Genomic DNA, 26,638 nt, shown 5'->3' with positions numbered 1-26,638 from the left:
AAAAAAGAAGTAAAAATGTATCTTTTAGCAGTTTCCTAAGCATTTACCAATATCCTGCAGACTTGTTTTGCTCCAGGGAAAGCTAATGCACGTGAATGTGTAAGCTGTGACAAATTAGTTTAAAGCAAAGCTAGAGAGAGGATTTGTAATGCATGATGGTCCAGTAGATCATTAATCAAAATGAACTATTAAAATCAGTAAGGCCACAGGAGATTTGGAGAGCCAGACAGCAGAAGAATTTGGATGTACATAAAGAAGTAATGAGTAAAGAAAACAGAGAGGAAGAAATGTCAGCGGACAGATAGTAAGAGTCAGGACAAGGGACCAAAGCTAACGTAACACGGAGGAGAGACCTACCATCCAGCGAGAGCCAGTCGTGCTGAGATGATGGCAGTGAAGGAAGAGCGCGGGCCTTGTACTCAAACACCACCGAGTTGGATATGATCTGGTTACTGACAGCCACCTGCAGCGTCACCAGACCTGTGTCATGCGCTGGAGAGCGAGAGGATAATGAGAATCCAGCACGTATAAAGTATACACAACAATGTCACTATTATGTGGCTAGATTCAACTGGCTCAATATTCCATGCACGACTACTGTCAGTGTAAACAAAAAATTACAATTTAGGGCTTAAATCACATCACTACATTAGAATAATATTAACATTATTTCAGCGACTCACATGATGCCACATGAGGCTTAACCTCCTACATCTTTAATTTATTTGACTAAATACATTTTTGACAGTTTGACAGACATACAGTAGCTGTTGACACAGGACTTAACAGTATGCAACAGCTAAACACTGGTTTAGATCAGGATTGTTTTCGCTCATTGTTACAAAATGTACTTGGACATTTAGTATTGTTATATCTAAATGTTAAGATTAATTTAAAAAAAGCAATTAATCTACATTGATGGAGTGCTGGTATCATGTGGGTGTATCTGTGTGTATGTATATGTGTGTGCGTGTGAGTGTGTGTGTGTGTGTGTGTGTGTGTGTGTGTGTGTGTTTAGGATGCATATATATATATGTTTACTCCCTTGTTACATTGATGGAGTGCTGGTATCCAACAGTGAAAATTCCTAATATGAGTGTGTATGTGTGTTCATTTGTCCGGGAGGGAGGGGTGCTGCTTAGGTTTTGTTATTTAATATATATACATTATCATTTATATATATATATATATATATATATATATATATATATATCATTATCATTTTTATATATATATATATATATATATATATATATATATATATATATATATATAGCATTTTGTATATTTTTTATAGATTTTTCTCTTTTTGTTATTGTTGTCATATAAAAAAATAAAATATAACATATATAAATATATATAGATAAGCCTGCAGTTTGTATATTTTGTGATTTTTCTCTAAGTACATACTTTTTTTATTGTTGTCATATAAAAAAACAAGTTGTAGTTTTGGTTGTAAACTTTGTGTGTTGTTTTCAATAAACATTTGATCGCAAAAAAAAAGGAAAAAGCAATTACTTCCCTTAAAAACAATGTGTAAAAATCAATAATAAATACACAAAACATCTTGCTGACCAGATCACCCATCACAGATCATATTGTCAACCTGCAGGCTACTACTTCAAACAAATAAATGAAAGCTAATGATATGCATGAAAGATACAATATATGTTTATTGGTACACAAAGAACTAAGCACCACAACCCTTCCAACGCCCCAGCCTGAAAGCAACGACATAGAAAACGAAATTGGCCTTTTAGCTGAAAATCTAAAAAATTAATCACCAGTAGTAAAATCATTTCCTCTGATGGTTTATGAATAATGGGATGGTGAAATCAACGTCCCTTTCTTTGATGTGTGTGTGTGTGTGTGTGTGTGTGTGTGTGTGTGTGTGTGTGTGTGTGTGTGTGTGTGTGTGTGTGAGCACTCTCCTGTCCTACCTGGGCAGTAGCAGCGCAGCACCCCTGGTTGGATGAGAGAAGCTGGGACTGAGATCTGGTCAAACAGACAGCTGTAGTTTGAGCTGGCCTCTTGCCAGGGCCCAGTGATCAGCACTTTAACTCCACCCTGAAAAGAAGGGCACATGGGTAAAACAAACTTATATTAGCCTACAATTACCAGGTCAGGTTTAAGCTTACATTATTTGCTGTTACTCTGCCATCTAGCGTGCAAAGATAAGAATGACACAGAGGAACAGAAAACAACTCTGATACTGATCTCTGCTGCCATCATGTGGATATGCAGAATCATTTCACTAGATGCATTTTTCTAAAGCAAGCAACATTAAAATATTGTGCTGCCCTCCAGAGGTTGGAGGAGGGTATTACTGCTAACAACATGAGTGTAATACTGCGAAGACTGTACATTACATGATGTCAAAGGGGAATTTGATACACATTATATTAAGAGGTCTACATATTTTCGGTCAAATATTTAATTAAAAATTTTCGTTTTAGAACTCAAACTTCATCTAGAATTCTGCTTGTCTCTCGACTGTTTCATGTTAGATTTATATGTCAAACTTTCAGCTGATGCTAGATGCTATTGTCCATACTTATACATTTCCTCTACTGTGACTGGTGGTATATTTTTCAAATTCAAAACCCAGGCCTCAACAGTATTTGCAGACATGCAGTCCTCATCTTAATCTGAAAAGAAAAGTAACATTTCACATAACCATGCTTCTTCCATTTTCCTTACTTTTGATACAATCTACCACTTTCATTTTCCGTAAGTATTCTCCTATATGGACATCATTGCTTTGACTGCTGTACTCAGTCACTCCTACAGTAGATCCCAATGATGTCAGTTTTTATGGCAGAAAGTCTTTCAAACTTGTGGATCTCTCTATTAATTCCAAGACATTATTGCTGCTTTCAAAAGATATCTGTCATTCCCAAATCAGTTTGAGAAGTTTCAATGGCCATTTTGACACTTTTGTATGGGACTTTTGTATGCACTCTGCATGGGAAAACTTGCTATTGAAATACAAATGCAAGGACACAGGTATATATCTATATACCTACAGTATGCCGTAGGAGCTGCAGACACTACTGCACACTATATATGCAAACTATAGATGAAATATTTTTTTAACACAAACAATATAAAGAACAGATCACAGTATGTTTTTCAGCCCAGAGTAGTGTCTGCAGCTCCCTAAGGCGCCAGTATACTTCATCATCAGAAGTGCTTGTGCTTGCTTGGAGGAGGGTGTTGCTGCTGACAACATAATTGTAATACTGACAAGACTGTGCATTACATGATGTAAAAGGGAAATTTAATGCGCAATATATTAGAGGTCTACATATTTTTGGTCGATGTATTCTTGTTTTTAGCTGTATGTATCCTTTATCTCTTGTGTTTATCTCTAATGCACCTTCTGTTGTGGCACTCACAATGTCATTGTATGGGTCTCTTTCCAATGACAAGAAAGGTTTATCTTATCTTATATATAGGCAAATTATGGATTCAATTATTTTTAACCCAAACAATATAAAGAAGAGATAGTAGTGTGCTTGTCGGATGGTCGAATAGCTTTGGAAACGCCCTCCCCCCACACCTTTCCAATGTCGGATAAGGGGGCTGTGTCCGACCACTTCTGTTTCCGAAAACCAACGATCTGACTTTTAGGCCGAGTTCACACTGTGATTGGCCATATGTGCAGAGGTGAGAAAGTAAGCTTTGAATTTCTCTTATACCTCTCTTTTTTTCATTTGTTGCACTCATTGTGTGTATAACAGACTGCAACATCGGCCCAGCTAGAGTGAACATATTAGAAACATAAACAACCTAAGGAATCCAGTGGTATCAACCATGACATGCTAGCTTTTCTGGAAGGGGGCTAAATAACGCTAGAAATTTGGGCTAAATTTTGGTAAGGATGGCCATTTTCAAGGGCCCCTTGAACTCTTACCATAAGATATCTAAAAGAAAATGGGTTCTACCCAAGAGTCTTTCCTTTACAGACATGGCCACTTCATGATAATCCCATACGTTTTTGGGGTAAAAACCATGCTGTTTTTCTCATGTAGTATAAATCTGTTATTTTTGCCTATTCTAAAAATGGTGTGTTTTAATATCTCTGCATTCTGGGTCCCTAAACAGTCTTGGAATTGCATTATTTGGATATGACTGAAAAGCCGAGACTCTTGTGGATTCAATACGTCCAACTGTATTCAAGTCTGATGATGTTAGTCCCTATAGAAGCCATGTCATTGTGAGACAATTTTTTCAACAATTGTTAATATTATATACGTATATGTATATGTTATAGGATAATCAGAGCCACATGAAACTTAACAACCCCAAACTAGAGACCTAGGCCATTTGGCGGATGCATGGCTTTCCTAGGTATATTGACAATATGAGGGTTTCTAAGCAGTTTCCAGAAGTGCTCGCCATCCAATTATAGAAAAATTAAATTCTTACAGAAATCTCCAAATCAATACCAAATCACAGCATGGGTTTTTCTATGTTGTTCCTCAAGGTCTTGGTGTCTTAATGTGTTTTTTTTTTGGAGGGATTTACGATTTAAAAAATGGCTCAAGTTTGCACCAAATCTGTGTAACAAATGATATCAACCCCAAAATTGCTGCAACAACTGTAATATGTAATAATATGTAATATGTAATATGAGACATATGTGAGAATGGGAATGGCCATCATACACTTCCATTGTAATGTTCTAAGCCCTTATACACAATTTATTTTAATGAATTAATGAATTATTTCTTATTTCTGATTAACGACTAAAACAACTTGACACTCAGTGTTGAGCTGCATCTCAAATTAGTCCTCATGTCACAGCTTTCAGATGGTGTAGACCACTTCTATGTGGCATATACTGCTGACCTTTTATCTACCTCTGAACATCCCCCCCCCCCCCCCCCCCCCCCCCCAGACCCCTCTAAAAATAGGGGGTGGAATGCTAAGAGGTTAAGTCTGGCTGTTACATATCTAGCTGCACATTATCTAAACCTCTTCACTGTAAGTGAAAATGGTGAAGTTTCCTGACCTGTCCATTAAAATAATTGTAAATTCATGAGAATCCAATAGACAACAGCAACAGTTTAGTTAAAAATGACCTTTTATTGTATTTCTTCTTCTTCTTCTTCTTCTTCTTCTTCTTCTCAAGTCTCTCTATTTTGTTTATCTCAAAATAAATTGTGTTCATAATTGAGCTAAACTTAACCTATGTACCTATGTTTTCCTTTGTATTATTGTGTCTTTTATGTATTGTATTTCATTTTATTGTGAAGCACTTTATGATTTTTATCTGTGAAAAGTGCTATATAAATTAACTTTACTTACTTACTTATTTGAAACCTGTTTGGCTGCTCTAGTTCAAAACGCAGAAATGAGTCTTAAAAATCTGTTACACTACAGCACTGGCTGGTACGTAAAATGTTATAACCAAACAGAATTATTTGACAAAAAACAAACACTGGTTGTGAAAAATAAAGAGCCCTGTCACTCACCTCGGGGTAGGACCACTCAGGGGAGTAATCAGTGACCATGAAGAGCCGGCCCGTGGCCTGAAGCATCCCCAGAGCCCCCTGGGCTACAGCTGCAGACACCACCTCTGCTACATTCATGTAGGACAATGAGCCTGGCTCTCCTGTGTTTCCCGCTGCTCCAGCCCCTCCACTCAGAGACTGGGGGCTGCAGCAGGGTTGAAGGCAGAGCTCTGAGGGGCTGTAGCCAGAGCCCCTGGCCCCTCCATCTTCCTGGCCCTGCTGAGGGGCCCCACCAGCTGTATTCTGACTATCAGAACTGTGGGCTGTGACAAGCTGGTGAGCATAGAGGGCCCCTCCAGCTGACATGGTGGCTCCACTGCCATCCACTGAGATGAAGTCATTGATGAGGTCAGAGAACTGGTTACCAAAAGAGATGTCAAAGTGATCCAGACTGATCTCCATGCCGGTCCCTCCTGCTCCTCCGTTACTGGCCGTGCCACCCAGGCCTTGGTGGCTTCCGACAGCATTGTAAAGTCCCTGGACCATACTCGTGCCTTGGAGGAGAGGCTGCAGCTGCTGTTGCTGCTGAGAGCGGTTGCTGCCATCGCTGTTGTTGTTGCCATTGTGAATTGCTACTCCTTCTCCTGCACCTCCAGTCCCTCCTCCGCCACCGTCTGAGGCCTGTTGCAGGTAGTGCTCTGCGCCCTCGCCGTTTCCTGCCCCACAGGCCTGAATGTGGTCTCCTGGCTTGAGTAGATTATCAGCTCCGTTCTCAGTGGCTCCGGCCTGAGCTGAATTCACATTGCCCGGTTGCTCTAGACCCACCACCTCCTCATGCTCAGTGCCCAGCCCAGGAAAGCTCCCCTGGTACTGCAGCAGCTGGAGAGAGCCAGCCTGGCCAGGGCCCTCCGTGGGTGAGCCTCCGTTGCAGTTGGCCCTGTGCTGGCTCTGGTGGGCCTGGTGGTGATGGTGGAGGTGGCCGTTGCTGCCAGGGGAGTCCGTCTTCACCACTTGCAGCCCCATATAAGCCCCAGAGTCATGGGAGTTGTGCTCCATCAAATGTGTTTTCTGGCCCATGCTGGGCCTCCCCTGCTGGACCTGGCCAGTCTGAGAAGAATCCTGGAGGAAGAAGCTGGGCGAACGGTTCTGATGTTGCATGTGAGGACTGGACATGGTCTGACCATAGCTCACTGTGGTAGCGCTGGAAGTATAGTCCTGCTTGGCATCAATAGCACTGAAATCCATCTGCTCCAGGGTGGTGCTGGGACTCAGCCCCCCACCAGAAGGAAGCAGGGAGCCTGCTGCTGTCAGAGTAAGGCTACCCTGGCCTGAACCAGCACCAGATGACACAGACACCCCGCTGCCGCAGTTCACTACTGGCCCCACCTGGTAGCCACTCTCCTGGGCCAGCTGCTGCTCAAAGGATGTGTCTTCTGTCTTGATATTCTTTACCAAAGCTGAGCTGAAGGTGTAGCCATTGTCTGACATGGGAGGGGAGCGCTGCAGACTGCCGTTGGTGCAACTGCTGCCACCAGAGGAAGATGAGGTTGAGGAAGAGTTGCCCTCCGTCTTCATTGCACTGCCTCCATAGGTCTGGCCCTGTTTGGGGTTGTTCAGGAAGCAGTCCGGGTCAAAGTTCATATTGGTCTCTGGGATTTTGATGCTTCCAGCATCCAGACTGCTGGAGAGCACCAGTTCCTCAGAAACCCCAGCTGAAGACAGCATGGCCAGGCTGTCTCCTGCCGCAGTAGTCCCAGGTTCCCCTACTCCTCCACTGGGGAAGGCAAATTTGTGACGATCAGAGGTCACAGACAGCACCAAGCCCTGTGACGTGGCATCTGCACCCATCAGGTGAGTGTTGGGACCCCCAGTTGGAGACATGCTATAGACAGGGTCTCCAGTGACCTCAGACATAAAGACACTCTGGGACAAGCCAGACATGACAGAGGCCACGTGGCTCATCCCTGTCACCACGGGGCTGTCAGCCATATCTGGGTCGCTGTTGAGGCCGCTGCTGATGGACACAGGGGAGTTCTGCGTGGTGTCAGGGACCTCAACCTGGTTGGTGGATGACACCTCTGTGCTGTTCTGGTGCAGCAAGACGGGCTTATGGACTTTACCATTGCGTTTCTCCCTGGCACTGCCCCCTCCGCCTCCTCCCCCAGAGCTTTTGCCTCCGCCATGGGCACTGTGCTCGGTCTTCCCCTCCGACACATCGTTGTTTTGTACCTCAGAGTGAGCACTGCTGTAGCCCCCTGAGCGGGGATCCACCTTAGGGGAGATGATGCGGTGTTTGGCGCTGTTGCATTTGTGGTGCACACTGCTCCCAGCACCTATATGAGGACAAACAGAGAAAAATAGGTTGAGGATTTGGATGGGTAAGGGGGGGGGTTATAAGGGGAAAAAGAACACACTATTGATTTTTGTATACCTAAGAAATGGGCAAGGAGCAGAGACAAAAGATGAATGATCTGTTTGTTTTTGTATTTATCAGTTTGTGAAAGACGATTTTCTCCTGGGATGATCAAACTAGCCTTTCTTTTTAGTATACATTGAGTTTTGCATGCCTTGTTACCTTAAGTGATCAGAAATGAAAGCGCAACTGGGGGTTATCCAGAGTAATTTGTTTTAGAAATTAGTAAATCACTGCTCTACATGCTTTTCCTGAGTGACAGCCTATAGTGGAATTACACAGCTGAAAATATTTGATTGATTAGCATAACATTCGGGAACAGCTGGGCTCTTTCAGATATGGCCCTGACACGATTATCAGTAAAAAAAATAAGCCAATAACCCTAAAACTCAATTTCACTATAAATCGCCTACCAATAAAAGACCTTAGCCACCTTCTCTGATCTACCATATAACAAACAGTATCTTTATGGCCTTTTTTGTTTCTCTTGCTGAATTTCCAGATCTCTCTTGAGAACAAACTCCCTCCCACCCACCCACTAGCCCTTACCCAGGGTGCCCGTGCAGAGGCAGTTGTGAGTCCGGGGAGGTGGCTTAGTTTGGTGGCTGTCCAGAATCTGTTGCACTAGCTGCTCCACTGAGAAGCCAGAGCTGCTGTTCCCATTGCTGCAAGTCCACTTGATGCCATGAACTGCCGGGAGAGAGGAGACAGAGATGTCAGCTAGCCCAACAGACCACCAGCCACGCCAACCCCTCGCCCAGCCTCTGCCTTTCCTGTCTATCTGCCAGTATACATCATGCTGCTCACTGCTCACCTCTCTAAAATGTCAAAGTTACCATGGTACAATAGAGAAATTCATATTTCAGTTTATTCCTGAAGAGAAACAAACAACCCACTGACTGGCCTCAGGAAAAATGGTACTGCAGTTTCATTAGTAGAATTTGAGTTCCACTACATTGAAATATAACTATATATAATAACTCTGAACTCCAATATCCTTTCTGCGTTTCTCTGTGTCTTGTTTCCTTTATCCAGAATTGAACAGTTGCTTTTCTCTAGTCTCTCCTTACTGTACCTGTGCACTTTTTGTACTGCACTGCTCATTCTCTATTGTGCCTCTTTCCCTCCCATGTGTCAGTGTTTGTTGCCCCTCTGTGGCCTCCTCTCTGTGAGTGCTGATGAAGGAGACGGCAAGCGCAATCCTTCCACCCTCACCCCGACCTATGACTCTGTTCTGACGGTGAAAGCGTGAGAACCGTCACGTGAGAACCGTCACCTAGCACCAAGGAAAAAAGAGAGCCTTTCTCCTGTAAAGCTCCACTTTCTGCCTCAGTCACACCTCGCTAGCAACTCCTAATATTTTCCATCGCTCCACTTGCTAACCAGCAACCACTATTGATGAGACAGACAGTGGTTTTAGTGGCTGAAAGGTAGTAGGAGACACCACTGAGTGCTGCCGTGCTCGGGCTTTCAACCGGAAAAAAGTTAATATTTGAGAATTGAAGCATATTTAGACAAACAAACAAAATCAAGCCTGCTTTAATTCAAGTTCCCTTCACTTCAGTACCTGTTTTGGTTAAATATGCAAGAGAGAGAGATATAAAGAGAGTCAGGTTTAAAAACTGAATTTGCCTAGTGCATGTCCGTTTGCATATGAGATAAAAGGAGATGAAAACAGCGTAAGAGGATGAGGCCGGTAATGCAGATTAAAGACAGAGCTAGTCAAGGCGAAGTGAAAAAAAAGCCAGGAAACCGAATTGGATGACTGTGATAGGGATCTAACTAGAAAGCTTTAAGATCCTTTGGCAGATAACAGGCTGGTCGCCAGCAGATGTCAGTAGAACTGCTGTGATCAAGCTGAGATCATACGCTCCACAGACAACTCACTGTGGCAGGTTATAGAAACATAAACAGGGTTCAGTTTTGATCTGTTACAAAGTCAGATTTGTTCAGCCATTAATCTAGAGTGAGCGAGCTGAAAAAAAGATTGGACACCAAATGTGACGGGAAAGTTTCTTCAATGTCACTGTAATTACTGCACATATAATTGTGTGTGTCTGGAGATCCCATTAGACAGTGTGGCATGAGTCACCATTCACCTCCTGACAGTGTGTAAATGAGATGATTCTAGCAATACTGACACAGAGATGATAGGGCCGCAGGAATACTAAAAACGCTGTCATGAATCCCCTTCTGTGACAAAGCCAGTAAGGAGGCTGCAGGACAGAAGAGCATCCGTTCTGCTGATCCGACCCAGAAAGGGTGACAGAGCAAGAGTGAGAGCCTAATGCAACAGCTTACATCCACAATGTAGTGCCATCCCTATTTGTCCAAACAATCTTGTCTCCCTTCCACCCTGATCCCTCATGCCAGACTTGCCTCGGCCTCATCGAGATGGACGTCACCACCAGAGGCTCTGGGTTGTTGACGTAAAGTTACCACCGTGTCTGCCTGTCTGATCTTCTCACTGAGGGTTATGTTCCAAAGCAGACATGACAGGAGCAGTGCCACTAGGTTTAATCCCAGTGGCAGCAACAGCAGAGGCACCAACAACAACCCAGTCACATCACCATCCTGATGACTGCATCCTGTCATGAGCAGCATCCCACAGCCATAATGACAAACACGCATATCCCATCTAGTTGCCTCTGCACCATTGGGCACTATATGGGACAGTGGAGTACAATAGTTTACATGATGGCCAGCCCTGTCTGTCTTGCCTTAGTCTGTTCTTCTCCGGCCCTGGCTGTCTAGCCTGGAGACAGGCCCTCTGTCTGTCTGAGTGTTTGTTAAAGCCGCTCATGCGCTATCTGTCAGCAGGCTAGGGGCATAGCTGGGGAGAGTGCTGCGTGTTTATAGCATTAGACCAAAAGAGTGAATCAAGCTGGCTGCCTTGTCCATGGAACTGTAGCGTGACTGAGTAGTGATGCCACTCTCTTACCCCCCTCTTTACTCCCTTGCTGCTTCTCTATCTCATCAAACACCACAGGGCGTTAAGGAAGAAGGTCAAACAAGGCCATGTTTCACAGGGATAATATTTGAACTGCCATGTGTGAGCATCTGTGCATGTGAAAGTTTTTGCGACCGAGAGCACAAGTGTGTGTGTGTGTGTGTGTGTGTGTGTGTGTGTCGTGGGGAGACAGAATAAGCTCAACTGATCCATGAAATCCACATTTTTCTTTGTTTTGTTTTTTTGTATCATTAGAGGTGTCAAATGGTTTGCGCACTGAAATATCGTGAAGAGAATAACAAAAGGGAAGCGCAAGATGGAAGAGGGCAATTATACCGCAAAAGATGACAATGCTCTGGGAAAATAACTATTTGACATTAAACTAAGGGTTTGTGTGCTGACATAAATCAGCTCGTGATATAGGAACCATAATGGTTATTTAAGAAACATTTCTTAACATACAGGCACACATACTGCATATGACCCAGTGCCAAACATACTGTACTGTACACTCATGTGATCTTGCATTCTGCACTCAATACTTAAACTACAAAGTTTGATGGTTTTGAACATTCCTGATGAAGCAACAAAAATAATGGAAATCTGTCCTGCTAGTTTATCTATACAACCTCTGAGGAATCCAATAACTTCTGCTGTATACAAATAAATTATCCATAGCACTGCACACATATTATAACATTCCTGTGCATTGCAATGAAGAAATAAAACATATTGACTAAAAAATATGTTGCATTTTCTAAGATATAGGTCAGTCTGGGAATACATTCACTGTATGTTAAGAGCTAATGTATAATTTAAGATTAAATTATGCATGGATAATACAGCATGACTTCATCAAGTCCTTGCTCCCTACATTGGGACGGGGGTTGCTATCTCACAGGACCACTAGATGGCAATGTTGCTCCATCACTGAGCTTGTGTTGACATGCTGGCTGTTCCAGGGAAAAGAGAGGGATAGAGAGGAGAAGAAAGATTGAAAGCAAAGAAGAGAAGAGAAAAAAGCAGAAGAGTTTTTTTGTGCTTTTTATGTAGCCCCCTCATGTAGCCTGGCAGCTAGAAGGCATCTCACACTCACCCTTTTTTGTCCCAACAACTCCCAAAGTTAATGACTTTACATATTACTGCAAATGGTGCTTGGTTTTTACATTAAGCCACAGATCTAATGATTACAGTAGGCCGTTGTTGTTCAGTGGCTGTCCTGAGGTAAAGTTGTATGTTAAAATATGTCCTAAAAATGATAGCAAGCAGAGCAGTGAAGAGGATAACAGTACAGTGTAGCCAAGACCTCAGTGATGATGGTCTGGATTGCCTTGTCAGTATGCAGCCAGCATGCGCGTGTGCTTGTAAAGCTGCTGACACATTCCTCTTTACCTGGCCACATCTCCAATAATTGGCCATCGGAATATTAGTCACAGCCCTGCTGGACCCTGCCAGACACACCCGAATGACAGTGTGGTTGTTAAAGGTATCTTAATAGCTGTCTGAAAGATTTCCAATGCCCTACAAGGTACCTATTTGGCTATTATCATCATCAGACAAACGCTGACTTTTTCCAAAACATTGCCTTAATCTTTAGGCAGGTCCAGAGACTCATAAAAACACATAGTGCACCTCACAGAGCATTAGTAAAGCTGATAACAACAGGGATGAATCCATTGTGGGGGAGATAGACAGAAAGAGCCAGAGAAGGGGTGGAGGGGGGATTTCTGGTGAGTCAGACATTCTTGCTCCCGCGCACTAACATGAATCAATAACCAGTTTGCTGCCCTCCTCTGCCTTGACTTCCTTCCTGGGCCAGAGAGGAGGCACACTCTCAGCCTGGCCAGAGTGGTGCCAGAGGTCTAGGGGAAGAGCTGAACTTTGACCCGTAACTAGTGGATGGCTCCAGGAAGAGCACATACTCATATAACAGTGTGGGAACATTGGCCGAAGATGCTGTCTGACTGAGGTGCTGAGGGCACTTAGTGTACCAGCTATCAGCAAATAGGACTTGACATCATATCCTCAGACAAAAACAACAACCACTATGTTTAGTCTTCCATGCGTGTAGACATATAAAAACTATAAGGGCCTTTTTAGAGGAGACGGCAACTGTTTATATTAAAGATTATGAACAAAAGTTAAGACTGGGTTGACAAGAATTGATGAATAGGATTATTTAATTACTCACACATGGGCTTGAGCTGGCCGATCAGCTCCTCCTTCGTCCACTTGGCCCACTCCTTCTTGTCTGTATTGATGGAGCACAGGATTGGACCGCATGGTTTCCCACAATCCTCAATAGCTGGAACATTCAAATAGTGGACGAGCACAATATCAGGGTTCTGCGGAGCAAACAGAGAGGGAGGGAGGGAAGGGGAAGGTTAGACGAGATGACTTTATGGATAGTCTGTCTGAGAGCATGGTTTCTTGAGGACATAAATGCAAAGAGTGGTAGCGGCGCACACTGTGGCTCGGCTGTGAGGGCTTTTATGTGGAACATGCCAGCTGGTCGGTGAGAAGTAAAATGTTGCTGAACTATTAACACTGGATGGTAACCCTCACACATGCACAACAGAGCCGAGGGACAGAAGAGTAAATGCACAACCCAAAACACAACCAGGGAGTAGACCAAATCTGGGATCAGAAATCTGCAATAATCTCACTCATTATGTGCCTATCTCTATCGCCAAATGTGTTTGGATGTGTACACTAGTGTGTGTCATTTACATGCATATTTGTGTGTGCATATGTGTGATAATTACAATGTGTGCTCATGTAACACACTTATGGCTTTTTGTCAAGTCCTCCCACATGGTGAGTTGATGCCCTCAATTAACTCTGCCTGTATTTACCAAGTCAAAACTCAACAATTTGCTGCCTGAAAATTGTTACTGGGTTACCTCGGCAAATTCCCTAAATTGACAGCTTATGAATAATAGGTAGCATTTAAAGGAATGTTGTGCTGGCGTGAATAACATCAATTTGCTTCGGTAATCATGAAAAGCTTTGATTACCGAGCATGGCAAAGGCTCTCACAAGGAATGTTCTTGTTTCAGTCCTTATCGCGTCCAATTTATTATAAACATCCGGGTGCCACTAAGCTCACACAAACTTAACACACAAATTAAGTACAATATCCCTACGGTGACACATAAGATAAAAATAAAAGCTATGCAGCCAAGGTATACAGTATATGGAAGAAAAATTGTCATCAGATGAAAAATACAAGTAAAAGGACACACAACACCTTACTTACACGCATGTACTTGCATCTAAATAAGAAGCAAGAATAGACAAACCACCAAACACCTTGATAGAGAAAAATGCTGTGACAACACATGTGTGACTGCAGTTTGAAGCTTCATCAGTACTAAGTGGCAAATAAATCAGGGTGCTGCTACTGTAGGTCTGTGCTCCCTCTCAGTGTGTTCCATTAATCTACGACTACACCCCCCTCTCCCTCCCTCCTTCTCCCTTTTCATCAGACAGGGGTGTGGTTGGGGGCAAACAGATCCAAAGAAACAATAATTTCTTTGAAAAATATCCCAAACGTACCAACAACTACCCCCATTTTAATGTGTTAGGGCAGCCACAGTAGTGGAACAGCAAAAACTAGTATGTAAAGCAGTCTCTGGAGGACAGATGACCTCCGTCCAACACTATCACCAGGAGCTGGACAGTACGTTATCTCACTGCTTCCCTTGTCCCCTGTCATTGGTATGGACACTAGGCGACGACTGCTGCCCTGTTTGGATGGAGATTGCACAGGGCGACATGTGATGCTCCCAGATGGCATCACCAGCTGTGTCAATAGCTAAGAGATGCCCTCAATCTTTACTTGAAGTGAGAGCGCCAAATGTAGACAGCTTCATTCATTTATGATCATACATTAACGTATGTGGATGTATGGGAGTGCATGACGGGAGTGAACACGTATTAGACACACAGTTCACACATAAGTGTGTGCAGACACACAAGCACAGACACACACACAAACAGACTGAGCAAGGACAAAGTCATTATCATTCTGTAACAGACACATATGATACTCACAAGAAACACAAGAGTTAGCTTTACACAATCATACATGTGGATATGCACAATCTCCTCATTCCAACACCCACACTCCCAGCTTCTCTCACTCACACATAGCCACATCAACATGCGTACACACACACGCACGCACGCACGCACGCACGCACGCATACGTGATCACAAGTCATCTGTGCTTTACTATTAGGAATCTTCTATCTGTCTGTCTGGAACATTTGCTCTCTTTTCCCATTCTTGTTTTGCTTCTTTCTCTCTTCTCACACATTTAACAGTTCTCTCCCAATGTATGCCCACCTCCACTCTGAGAGGAAAACAACACAATGAAAATGTAAAGCATCACATAAATCTATCAGGATGGTAATTTAATTTAGTTTCCTGCTGGCTGCTTTCTTTTTCCACAGTGTAATATCAGGAACTAGTTATCTAGGAGTATGGGGAAAACGGCAGAGGGGGAACTTTTTGCTGGATACTATTTTCCAGAGAAAATGAAATCTCATTAACTTATTGATTAATTGTGTAATGTAGCCTTTTGGTTGTGTTTTCACTCGTTTCCAATGCGGGTCTCAAGGCAGCTTTCCAGTCTCACTTCCGCAGTAAAAGGGAAGACTGGGATTCAGTTGCAGGAGCCTGTGGTGGGCATGTGGGTGAGGATGTGAAGCTGTGTTGGTCTGATACTATACTGATACTGTGTGTATGTAAGCTTGAACCTATAAATACATACATGTCAGCATGTTGGCCATACCTGTAAGCATGCGTGCCAACCATTTCCATGTTAAGGCCTTTTAAAGCATGAATGCATCATGCATATGTAAAATGTAGCATGTCTCCAGCCAGCATTTTGATGTTGCTGTGCTGTGTTAATGTTTACTGCGCCTCCCTAGAACAGATGGATAGATGTTGAGCTAATTACTAGCAGAGTCTTGGGGAGTCAGCCATGGGGGCGGAAGGCCTGCTGAGTGGGTGGTGGTGTGTCTTCCTACCCCTCCTTTCACCACTCTCTCTCTCTCACAAGCAAACACAAATACATCAGCATACAAAGGCATGCTTGAACATGAAAGAAAAACCACACAGTCATGCACACGCACATATTCACAGTCTAATCTAATAAACATTAAAAAGTTCACATTCACACTTATACACACACACACACACACACACACGCACACACGCACACACACACGCACACACACACGCACACACACACGCACACACACACACGCACACACACACACACACACAAGCGATATGCAGGACATCGCCATCGCAACCGGAGGATAAAGGTGTTCTTGTAGCCAGGCAACAGGTTTCTCTGGCACCCACGCACTTAGAGGCAACCAGGGTTCCTACGATCTCTCAGTGACTGCCTACCTCGTCCTGAAGTCATACAGCCTGTTCTACTACAAGAAAGAGACTCGCTAATGGAGCTGAAGACAAAGACGGAGTTTGATGTCGGCGGAGACATATACAATGACCTTCTACTTTTTGCTGAATGTGAGGTAGTGAATGTGTACAGTATGTTGAGCTGCAGCTAAAATAGAGCTAATTGAGACTTGAGTATAAAGCACATCTATTGGTAGAATCTGGTATGAGTGGTCAAGTAATGTGTTCCCTGTCTTGGTAAGTCTCTGTGACCCCGCCGCTCACCTGGAACACCTCCATGTAGCCGCTACTCCAACAGCCCCACCATTGCTCATTAAGAGACAGAGAGCAAGGGAAAGAGGGCGAGTTTGAGAAAGAGATACATGGAAAAAGAGAGACAGAGACAGAAAGAAGATGAGAGCAACAGCTCTTATATCGGCAGGCAGCTCTGCTCAACGGTTGTACTCTACCGTAGTAGGCCTAGCTTTCACAACCAGTGCACAGGAGCGATAAGAACACCATTAACATGAAAGGATATTAATTGAGAGGGGATGCTTCATGCAATGTGGATGAGCCTGGGAGTGCAGGAGGAAACCTTGTTCCTCTCTGATAAAAAAAAAAAAAAGCCCACACCCAGGAATAGAGGCTTCAAAGCCTGTCATAGTGAAGGAAAGAGCAGAGCAGCCAGGGCCTTAGGTATGGGCTTTTCCACTTTTACTCTGTGGAAGGAATGGGGAAAATAAGCAAAGGAGGAAAGATATGAGACAATCCTTCATGGGAGAATTGAACTAGCAGGCTACAGGGATATCCATTTCAATACAAAATATCATGGAAGCAGGAACAGTCAATTGTTTTGTCACAAACATTCAGCATCAAGGCATAAATACAGAGGGGAGATGCATGTGTTGGTGTATTTGTGTTTGTGGATGTATCTGGGCCTTTATGTATTTGCGTCTGCCTACATTAAATTATAAATAGCATTTGAATGAGTGTCTAGAGGCAGATTTCTGTATGTTGGCTGGCGTGCGTACATCAGTATGCATGCAGAATGAGTGCAATGAGCTGTGAGTGTGAGACTGAGTGGATCTGCTATTTTGACTGCATATTCATGCTGTGTGTGTTTGCAATGCACATTAGAATGTGTGGTGTGCATCTTTGCAAATGTCTGTGCAGTTTGACGTGGAACACCTGTGTACTATATGCTTGTGTTTCATGTTGTGTGCTGTGGTCCGCTGAACGGGTACAAAGGGTTATTAAGGCTCTGCTCTCTCGGCTGTGTGGGGGCAGTTGCCCTGGCAGTGGCATAGTGATGGATGGCATGGGGTGCCAGTCATTAGGCAGCCTCCTGGCCTCTGGCACTGAGGTTGCACTCTTAAACACCGACCTCCCCCGCCTGTCCCCAAACACCACTGCTCATTTCAAGGTCAGCTGCCTCTGTGGTGCTGTAAGTTCACCTCCATGAGGCACAAGACTTCTTCCTTTTGTTTGGAACCTTTATCGCTCAGTGCCAACGGGTGTGTTTTGGAAAGTGGGGGTGGCTGGCTGGCTGGTGCCTTGCTGTGTGCAGACACACACACACACACACGCGCACGCGCACACAAACAAACACACACACACACACACACACACACACACACACACACACACACACACACACAAACACATACACACACCGAGGTAAACAAACCCCACGTCAAACCCTCCCAAAAAGGCAGCAAATAGCCTGAAGCTTCTGTTGAGGTGGCAGAGCAATCCCCTATCTCTCTGGGTCCTCTATGACAAACTGGTTGTTTAAATGTACCCAGTTTAGAATCCAGAAACCGTAATTGGGGTGTCTGGAGTCAATGCTCAACTTAACTGCCACAGTTCACCCTCTACTGCACCCGGCTCTCCACCAACTGCAACACTGCCTGAGCGGCAAGCTAAAACGATGCCCGATGTGGGTACCAATCCAGGGCTAATAGCCAGTTTACAGAGAGTTTCTTCATGTGAATTGCCGCGATTGACCCGTCCAAGGTCTTTGAGGAGGACGGCAGAGCAGGAGGCACAGCAGGAGATCCTGATTTAGAGAAGATTGATACTCCACCTCTTTCTCCACTACCTAGTATATTGGCTGGGAGACATGAAAGGTAGAACTTGGAACTTTTGAGGAACAGGAAGAGGCCAGCATGTTTGAGTGTGTTTCGGAGGAAGCCAGGGGCTGAGGCCTGTGATGTTTAATTCAGTAGCACATAATCACTCCGATGGAGTTGAGAGCGGGGCTTTAAATAACTCAGCTTAGAGGGGCAGAACTGCTTCACTCTGGGTGGGGGAATGCAAGTCTGTGTGCATGTGTTTGTGCACTTGTGTGTTTAATTGTGCAGATATGTGAGTGCATTTCGCATTTCTGTGAGTGAGTATGCAAGAGAGTGCTCCTCTATTTTTGTGCGTGGCTCCTCCCTGCTTTGAAATATTTTATTTCTGCAGTGCACCACAGTAAAAAGGTGGAGTGTGTATGCTGCTGTGCAAAGCATCTGCATGCATTACAATAAAAGTGCGAAAGGCCAGTATTCAGAACCTGAATATGGAGGAGCATTCTGGATGCCAAGCAGGCAGGCAGTAAGTCAGGCGGTAAGCCAGGCAGTGAGGCATTGAAGCCCCTTTAGCTTCCACAACTCAACTCACAGTTTACAGCCTCCTTATTTTTCCTAAGGCCCTTTCAGAGCACACTGCCCTCTCCATTAGTTGTGGTGGTCCCAAGTGAGAGGCCACGCTGCCCAGGGGCAAGCTGAGAAAGGGCCATCAGGATCCCATCCGGCTGCCATAATGGCCTTGGCTGAGCCCATGGCACTGATCCTAATATTCAGCGGCCATCCAGGTGACACAATTCACACTGGAATAAAAGGATGGAAAGGAAGTCTCTGAGCTCTCTCAGACACAGGGAGGATTTAACCGTGTGCTCTCTCTTTATAGTACTTTTCTTTTGTTTCCACCTCAAAATAACCTCTCAACCTCCACTCTCTCATTTTCATTTCTTCCTCTGAGGGCATAGTGCAATTCATTTGGAAGAGGAAAACACAGCTAATGCCATCTCTCCCTTCTCCCTGTCTACTCTCGCTCCCTTTCATATCAGTGCCGCGTCTGATTTGTTTGTGTGCGTCATCTTTCTACCCGTGCCAGTCGACAAGGCGTGCTATTTATGTGCCTCTGCCCGTGTCTGTGAGCGAATCAGGACTTCAAAGGAGCAGCAGAGGGGAGATGTGCTGGTGCATTTCTAAACAGGGAGTCACAGGGAGGACTGATGTGTGTCCAGCAGCAAGACAGTCCAACCTGGCCACTATCTGCTTCTGCAATGGCCCACTGAACAACAATAGATAACACCGGTTGTCAGCATCAACAACAACAACAACAACTGTTGAGGTTGTAACAGAAAACAGACCCAGCCAAAGACTACTAGTAGAGTCGAAAACTAGTAGAGCATAAATGCACATACATGTAGATATGGTCTCACACTAAACATGCATCAAGAGACTTACACACAATGACAACAGCAATGGCCACAGGACTGCTGAGCCTGTGTGCTCTGTCAAGCATGGTGAGGGGCTCATTATTATTACTGGGCTGGATACTGGAGCAGCCCCAGAGCGCAGCTTGGCAAGACCTCTCTCTGGAGAGACACACTGGCCTCTACACACACACACACACACACACACACACACACACACACACACACACACACACACACACACACACACACACACACACACATGCACTATACAAATGGGTAATCAAATGTCTGCCCCTGGGAAAAACAATGCTCAAATGGTTTTCTAGCAACAAATGGTGTGTATTGGGTCCACATGAAAAATGAAAAAATAAAGACAGTGTGTGGTTTTGTGTGAGACAGAAAGAAAGAATGATGTTGAGATTAACAGGACATATTAGAGAGAGATAGAGGAGTTTATCGGGTGAAGTACGGAGTGGTCAGAGATAAGAAGTCGTGAATGCGATATGAAAAGGTAATGAAGAGAGAAAGAGAAAGGGCGGCCATCAGAAGTCTGTCAATCTGATCGACAAACACAAGCATTTCCACAGCCTCTCTACAGGGGCAGTGTTGACTGCGAGTTGATCCATGGAGCAGGTCCACAGACAGTTAAGGTCATGGGAATGTGTTATCAAATCACAGCTCAGAGAGAGATCATCATGGGAATAAATGAGTATCTTACACACTGTAACAAATATGTTGCAGCACTGCAGGGGAGGGGATTATGCAAGAACCAAAGCATAAGCTTTAGAAAGCGGCCTAAAACGCAGTGCTGCATATCACACCAGGTTCAAATGCAAAACACAGGGGGTTGTGCTCTACCAAAGTCACACAATCAGGTGAGTGTAGTGGTTTGTAAAATTGCTGCAGAGCACTGTACAAAGAGGCGTAGTTGAATCGCTTGGGCTCTAAAGAGTTTCTTGATCATTGCAGAACACTGTAACTAAAACACAGCAAGTCCTCCCTAAAAAATGATTTAACAAAAAGACAGTTTCATTTTATTTGTTTATCTGTGTGCATGTGTGTGAAATGCGAGGAGCAAAGCAGCGTGTAATACTGTGCGTGTGTTTCCATAAGATACTAGTGTGTGTGCATGTTTGGTACATCTGTATGTGAAAGTGTGTGTGTGTGTGTCTGTGTGTGTGTGTGAGAGGTAGTGAGAAGCATACTATCTCCATCCAGCAGCTGCCACAAGGAGGCTTCCCAAAACAAGCTCAGGGCCATGACAGAGACAGAGCGACCGCAGCCTTCTGGTGGTGTAATAGGAAATTAATTGAGACCATCAATATGGTATTAATCATTAAAGCACAGGTGCTGAGGTGGCACTTTGCTGACTGCTCTACTGTTGGCAGCACTCACATACACACACAGTTAAAGTTTGACCTGCTGTTTTGCAAAAATGTAGGTGGGGACAAATAAAGAGAGTAGAGACCAGTGAAAATGAGAAAAAGCAAGTCTGTATCCTCCGTTGAAAACGTTTTTTTACACAGCAATCCAAGGGCATTTGGCCTAGAAGGCGGTTAGTGTTCACCTCTTTTCAGCTCCCCCCGATAGCGACTAAATATTGAGACAGAAATTGAATAGGAGTGCGTATTCTGAAAGATGTTCAAATCAGAAAATGACAGGTAAATTTGGGGAAATATTCATCAACTCCCTTGGAAGCCATGTTTCTTATAACACATAATCCTTCGTGAGGCAAAGCACAGTGAGGACTGGAGTGCCGGTGTTAATCAGCCAGAGGAGAGCCAAATTGCAGAAACTACATTAAGCTGTTAAGCACACCACGTCTACAAATTATTTGAGGTGTCTCACTGAGATGAATGCTTCTTCTTATGAATAATACATCACACACATATACACAGACCAAACGCATGCAACACTGTGTGCGTCTCTTGCTGAGACGGTGCGACAGCTGTGCAGGATGGGGGTTCGTAGTGTATGGCAGAGTTCGACAGTGAGATATTTCTAACACTCTCTTCGGACTGAGTGGAGTCCAGCATCAACTAGCCTCCATAGACCCTTTACAGAAAACCTTCACCACCTCATGTCTGTCAGTGTCAAGGTTGTGCCTATGAAATGTTTATGATTCAGGAGCAGTAGATAAGATGGAGATTGATCTGGATTGAAAGGCAAATAAGATTGCCAAAGCCCAGAGTCAGCTGAAAAGCAGGCAAAGGGGGGAAGAAAACGATAGTAAGAGGAAAAAATGCATTAACACAGGTCTGGCCCTGCATTGAGTAATGAGTACTTCCTCTACACACACTGAATACTGGGGAGAGAATATGGACACACCGTCATGCCCAGCTGATTGATGCCGTGTGTATGTGTGTGTGTGTGTGTGTGTGTGTGTGTGTGTGTGTGTGTGTGTGTGTGTGAGCGTGAGCGTGTGACTGTGTTTGATCTGTTTGCCTGATTGCTGCCATGCTTGAGACTTGCAACTCTTGACTTCTGACACTCTTCTTGTTCTGTGGTGTTTGGAAGGCTGGACACACCTAAAGATGGTATCAAAAAAGAGCAGGTTCATTCAGGCAATTTGCTGGCCAAGATTTAAAATCTATAAGTTTGACTACACACAGTTGGGGAAGGTACTATATATAAAGTTTTTTATGTTAACAAAAGTGACACTTGGTAATTACTAGCCACAAGCACACCGTGAAAATAGGACTTCATGGGAGAATAGGAGGCCGTGGCTCTCTTTAACACCCTGGCGATAAAATATCAGCTTTGATTTACTATGTCTAACAGTGGAACAAAAGGGGAAATGATCATCAAATAGATCATTTTTCAAAGGCCAGAGGAATGATGGTGCATGCATTAATATGTGTATTTGTGTGTATGCGTATGGAACGGATGGAAGGATAAGATCCTTTGATGTATCTCCCGACGGCCCTGGCCAGCTTGCAGGAGAGGAACAGAGCAGAGGCCACCAGAGAGTTGGGGCCTGAGCCCTGGGGCCTGTTCTTTCCCTCCCCCTCTCAGCCTGCCTTCCCCTCCCTCCTCTGATCAATACTGTGTCCTAATCACTGAGGACAGTACGGTAGTCCTCTCTGTCTCTCATCGCCTCTCTCCCTTTTTCTTCTCATGGTTTTACAACCTCAGCCTCGGCCATGCTTTTGCCAGCTAGCATAAATGAAGTGCACTTGTGTGTTCCTTGGTGTGTATGTACGTGTTAGTGTTTATGTGTTCATATGTGTCCACACACATTCTGCCAGTGTTTCTATGCATATTTGTAAAAGGGAGTCAGTTTGAGTGTCTGTAAATACGCGTACAGGCTTATACAAGGCTGTTAAAATGTGTGCATGTGTCTGTGTACAACAAGATAAGAGAATATCCTTGAAAAAAGCAACACCAACATAAACCCCAGTGAATTATGAGCAGCGTGCATAAACTTGAATAATAACACATCCCCTCATTTCGGTGGCTTTATCCCAGTTATCTAATTGCCTGTGTCTTTTTTTTCTTTCTTTAATAAACTAATGAATGTGGCTGGGTTGAGGCCTGGAATCATATAGGCAGCAATAAGTAGCACTGCTTTAAACCCCAAACGGCATCAGAACAGCTGAATAATTCGTAGGAGAAATAATTAAAGGGCAGAAGAGCAGGCATCAATCCTGGAACACTGACGGTGCCCTCGCTGGAAACTACCTCACCCAGAAGCCAAGGCTCCATTAGGTATTGTCTGGGGCCTACAGGCTAATTTGTTTGCATCAATAATACATTCAAAGGATTTATCTAACTTGCAAATGAGTGTTCATTTACTGGTCCAAGAGGCAGGGAGGAGAGCAGGCAGCAGGAGAGAAGGTGTGAAAGGCTGAAACAGCTGGTTGGGGCTATCTGGGACACAGTTAACTCTTTGCTAGGCAACAGGATGGTGGTCCATATCTTACAGTTAATCAGTAGTATTCAGAAATAGTTGGTTCTGACATGCTTGGATAACAGCCAGTGTTTATGTAGGGCACAGAGAGGCCAAGGTGCTGATGACCAAGCCTTGGAAAGGCATAAAAAATGAAGCAGAGAGCCCCCTCACAGCCACAACGTATTACCTGCTGCGCCAACTTTTCTCTGATCATATGCCAAATGACAAAATGACAAAGAGGAGTGTATGTGTGTGTCTCTGTTAGAAGATGGGGATGTTGCATTAGTGAGACATGGTGGGCTGTCCTTGGGGGACCCTGGGAACCCCACCGCCCTTTGATCTCTGTACTATGCCGTCTCCCACAGGTGATAGCAGGATGTGTAAAGCCAAGAGAAGTGGAAAAGAAACAGGGGGGAGATGGGGGGGAAGAAAAGATGAGAACGAGAGAGAGAGAGAGAGAGAGAGAGAGAGAGAGAGAGAGAGAGAGAGAAAGATGGGAGAGAAGGAAGGAAGCTGGCCATGAACATATGCTGCCTCTCTGTGCCAAGCCTCACTGGCTCAGGCAACCCACGCATACGCTGCACTGCTGCTGTTGCCACTCCAGCCCTCTCCAACACCAACACCATGGCACTACTTAGTCAAACAAAGCTGGAGAGATGAATCTGGAAAGAGACTGGGTCTCCCCAGTCTCAGCACTGCCAGGGTAGGACTGCTTGGCTTGGATAACATGTGCACGTGCACGTGCATGTACACACACACACACACACACACACACACACACACACACACACACACACACAGTAGTGGCTTTCAGCTGTTTGGCTAAACACCCCCCTACATTTGTGACACTTCTGATGTGGGCCACCATACAACTCTTTGTAATGAACTGTAATACGAGAGACATTTTTATCATCTCTTTATGGGCTAGTCTCTTCCACTTTGGTTAGTTATTGGTAGAAGCTGCAACATATAAATTTGTTCAGGCCAAGCTTTGAAACCGAGCAATACATTCTTAGTAATTTAATTTCCAATGAATTTGAAACACAGTAAAATCATTTTGCAATCTTTCTAGGGGTAATCATCAGTTGCTGACCAAACCTGATAAAGCAAACATGCTAGAAGCTGGCAGCCTTATACATGAGGATGTATAGTATTGATATCAACTCATCTACAGGACACACATTTAATTGTTAGGTCAGCCCTAGTATTAGTCATTACAAATCATACATTTTACATGTTGAGGGGACGTTGGGTAGGAAAAGTGAAAAGGGACTGAAGAGTGTGTTTATATCATTATATTTTAAGACTTACCACAAAGTTTAAATGGTTTGGAGAAGTGTGTGTGTGTGTGTGTGTGTGTGTGTGTGTGTGTGTGTGTGTGTCAGAAAGGGACAAGAGAGCTGTGGTTACTGGTGTTTGATGTACTGCACACCTAATTATTAACATTGACAGTCTAAAGGTTCAATTCAGTTTTTATTACTTAAACATTTTATGGGTGCCAGACTTACAATTCACAGAAAGGTCACACACTAATATTTTTCATACAATACTTAATACGATTTTTAACTTATATCATTTATGTATGAAATACTTTGTGTAATGAGGCGCTTACATTAACTGCTGCAGTACGGCTGGGGGTTCAACAAAAATGTATCAAATTATGACTGAGCATGTATTTGATTTCACCATGTTGTTAAAAGAAAGGAGGTCGGGAGGGGGGTGGGGTGAGGGCAGGGAGTGGAGGGAGAGTTGGAGATGAATGTCTTTGGAACAGTGCTGTACATGGCTTCCCACTGGGACTCAAACCAAGGACAAAAAAAGGAAAAAATGCAGGCAAACATCAACAGCACACTTATCCAAATTGTGTGCTAACACACACACACACACACACACACACACACACACACACACACACACACGCACTTATAAATCCACACAAACCCACACATAATAGACCCATACAAGAATGCAGACATACAAACACCCTCAGACGCCCAGATTTATAATAACAAATGCTTGTATGAAACAGAAATCAAATTCAGGGTTCATCTTCCAATCTGAGCCTCGCAAACTCAATTCCCCTTTGCTGTCTAGCCGCCTCACGATCCACGCCTTTTCCATGTGAACGAATGGGGTCAGTATCGTCACATAAACATCATCCTCTGCTTTCTCCCCCCTCTCTCAGTGAATGGATGCTGAGCACTGGTGCATATCTACGCAGGGATGGCAAGGGCACCAAGGAGAGAAAATCAATACTATATCTCACCACTAAGCACAATCCCAACCAAAAGCAGCTGGAGTTTGCAGGTTGCTCCATAAACTGGACGGCTTCATCTGGCTGGCCGCTGTGTCGGTGGATTGCTACAGTAATGCACTACAGCACAATGGCCTAGGCCAGAGCCTGCCAGACACACACACACACACACACACACACACAAGCAACATGCTCCCGGGGCTGGGGAATAGCAACAGCAATGAGAAAAACTCTCATGAGGCAGGAACAGGGTTGACAAACACACTCCCTCCTCTGTCACAAGCACGGAAAAACACCCCTGGACCATTTAGCCCACCCTTACTGTGGACTAAACACACTTGTTTAGACACACAGACACAGGCACAGACACACAGACATAGACACAGACACACACACACACACACACACACACACACACACACACACACACACACACACACACACACACACACACACACACACACACACACACAGGCATACACAGAGAGAGCCCTTAAAATACCTGTTCTAAAAATAGCAGGCGGGAAGCGGGAAACGGGACTGAGGCTATTATTATTGCGCACACGTCCTGCCTGGTCCCACCAAGGAAAGGGAAGAGACTAATGATTTTCCTGGTGCAAGCAATTAAAAAACTATTTGTCACCTGCCAGGCTGCATATGACGTTAGGGGCCTTGGCAGAGGACCACAGAGTAACTCCACATACACACACACTGTACACACACAAAGTGGGTTGCACCATAGAAAGCGCTCCAGAGGCAGAAATGGTG

The 26,638-nt window shown here is 44.3% G+C and overlaps 1 protein-coding gene across 1 annotated transcript in view; it reads right to left on the bottom strand.

Moving 5' to 3' along the window:
- The window catches only part of camta1a (calmodulin binding transcription activator 1a), a 286,670-nt gene that overhangs the window by 21,773 nt on the left and 238,259 nt on the right, over positions 1-26,638 (bottom strand). The window contains exons 7-11 of the mRNA XM_078254023.1: positions 13,014-13,167; positions 8,422-8,562; positions 5,481-7,792; positions 1,941-2,067; positions 358-492 (exon numbers count right to left, since the gene is read on the bottom strand). Coding sequence (XP_078110149.1) covers positions 358-492; positions 1,941-2,067; positions 5,481-7,792; positions 8,422-8,562; positions 13,014-13,167 — 2,869 coding nt within the window. The remainder of the gene's footprint in view (positions 1-357; positions 493-1,940; positions 2,068-5,480; positions 7,793-8,421; positions 8,563-13,013; positions 13,168-26,638) is intronic.

This window comes from Sander vitreus, chromosome 7 (genome assembly GCF_031162955.1).
Source record: "Sander vitreus isolate 19-12246 chromosome 7, sanVit1, whole genome shotgun sequence".
Taxonomy (NCBI): Eukaryota; Metazoa; Chordata; class Actinopteri; order Perciformes; family Percidae; genus Sander; species Sander vitreus.
The sequence above is the reverse complement of the archived record's forward strand: the minus strand, read 5'-3'. Positions and strand labels throughout refer to the sequence as shown.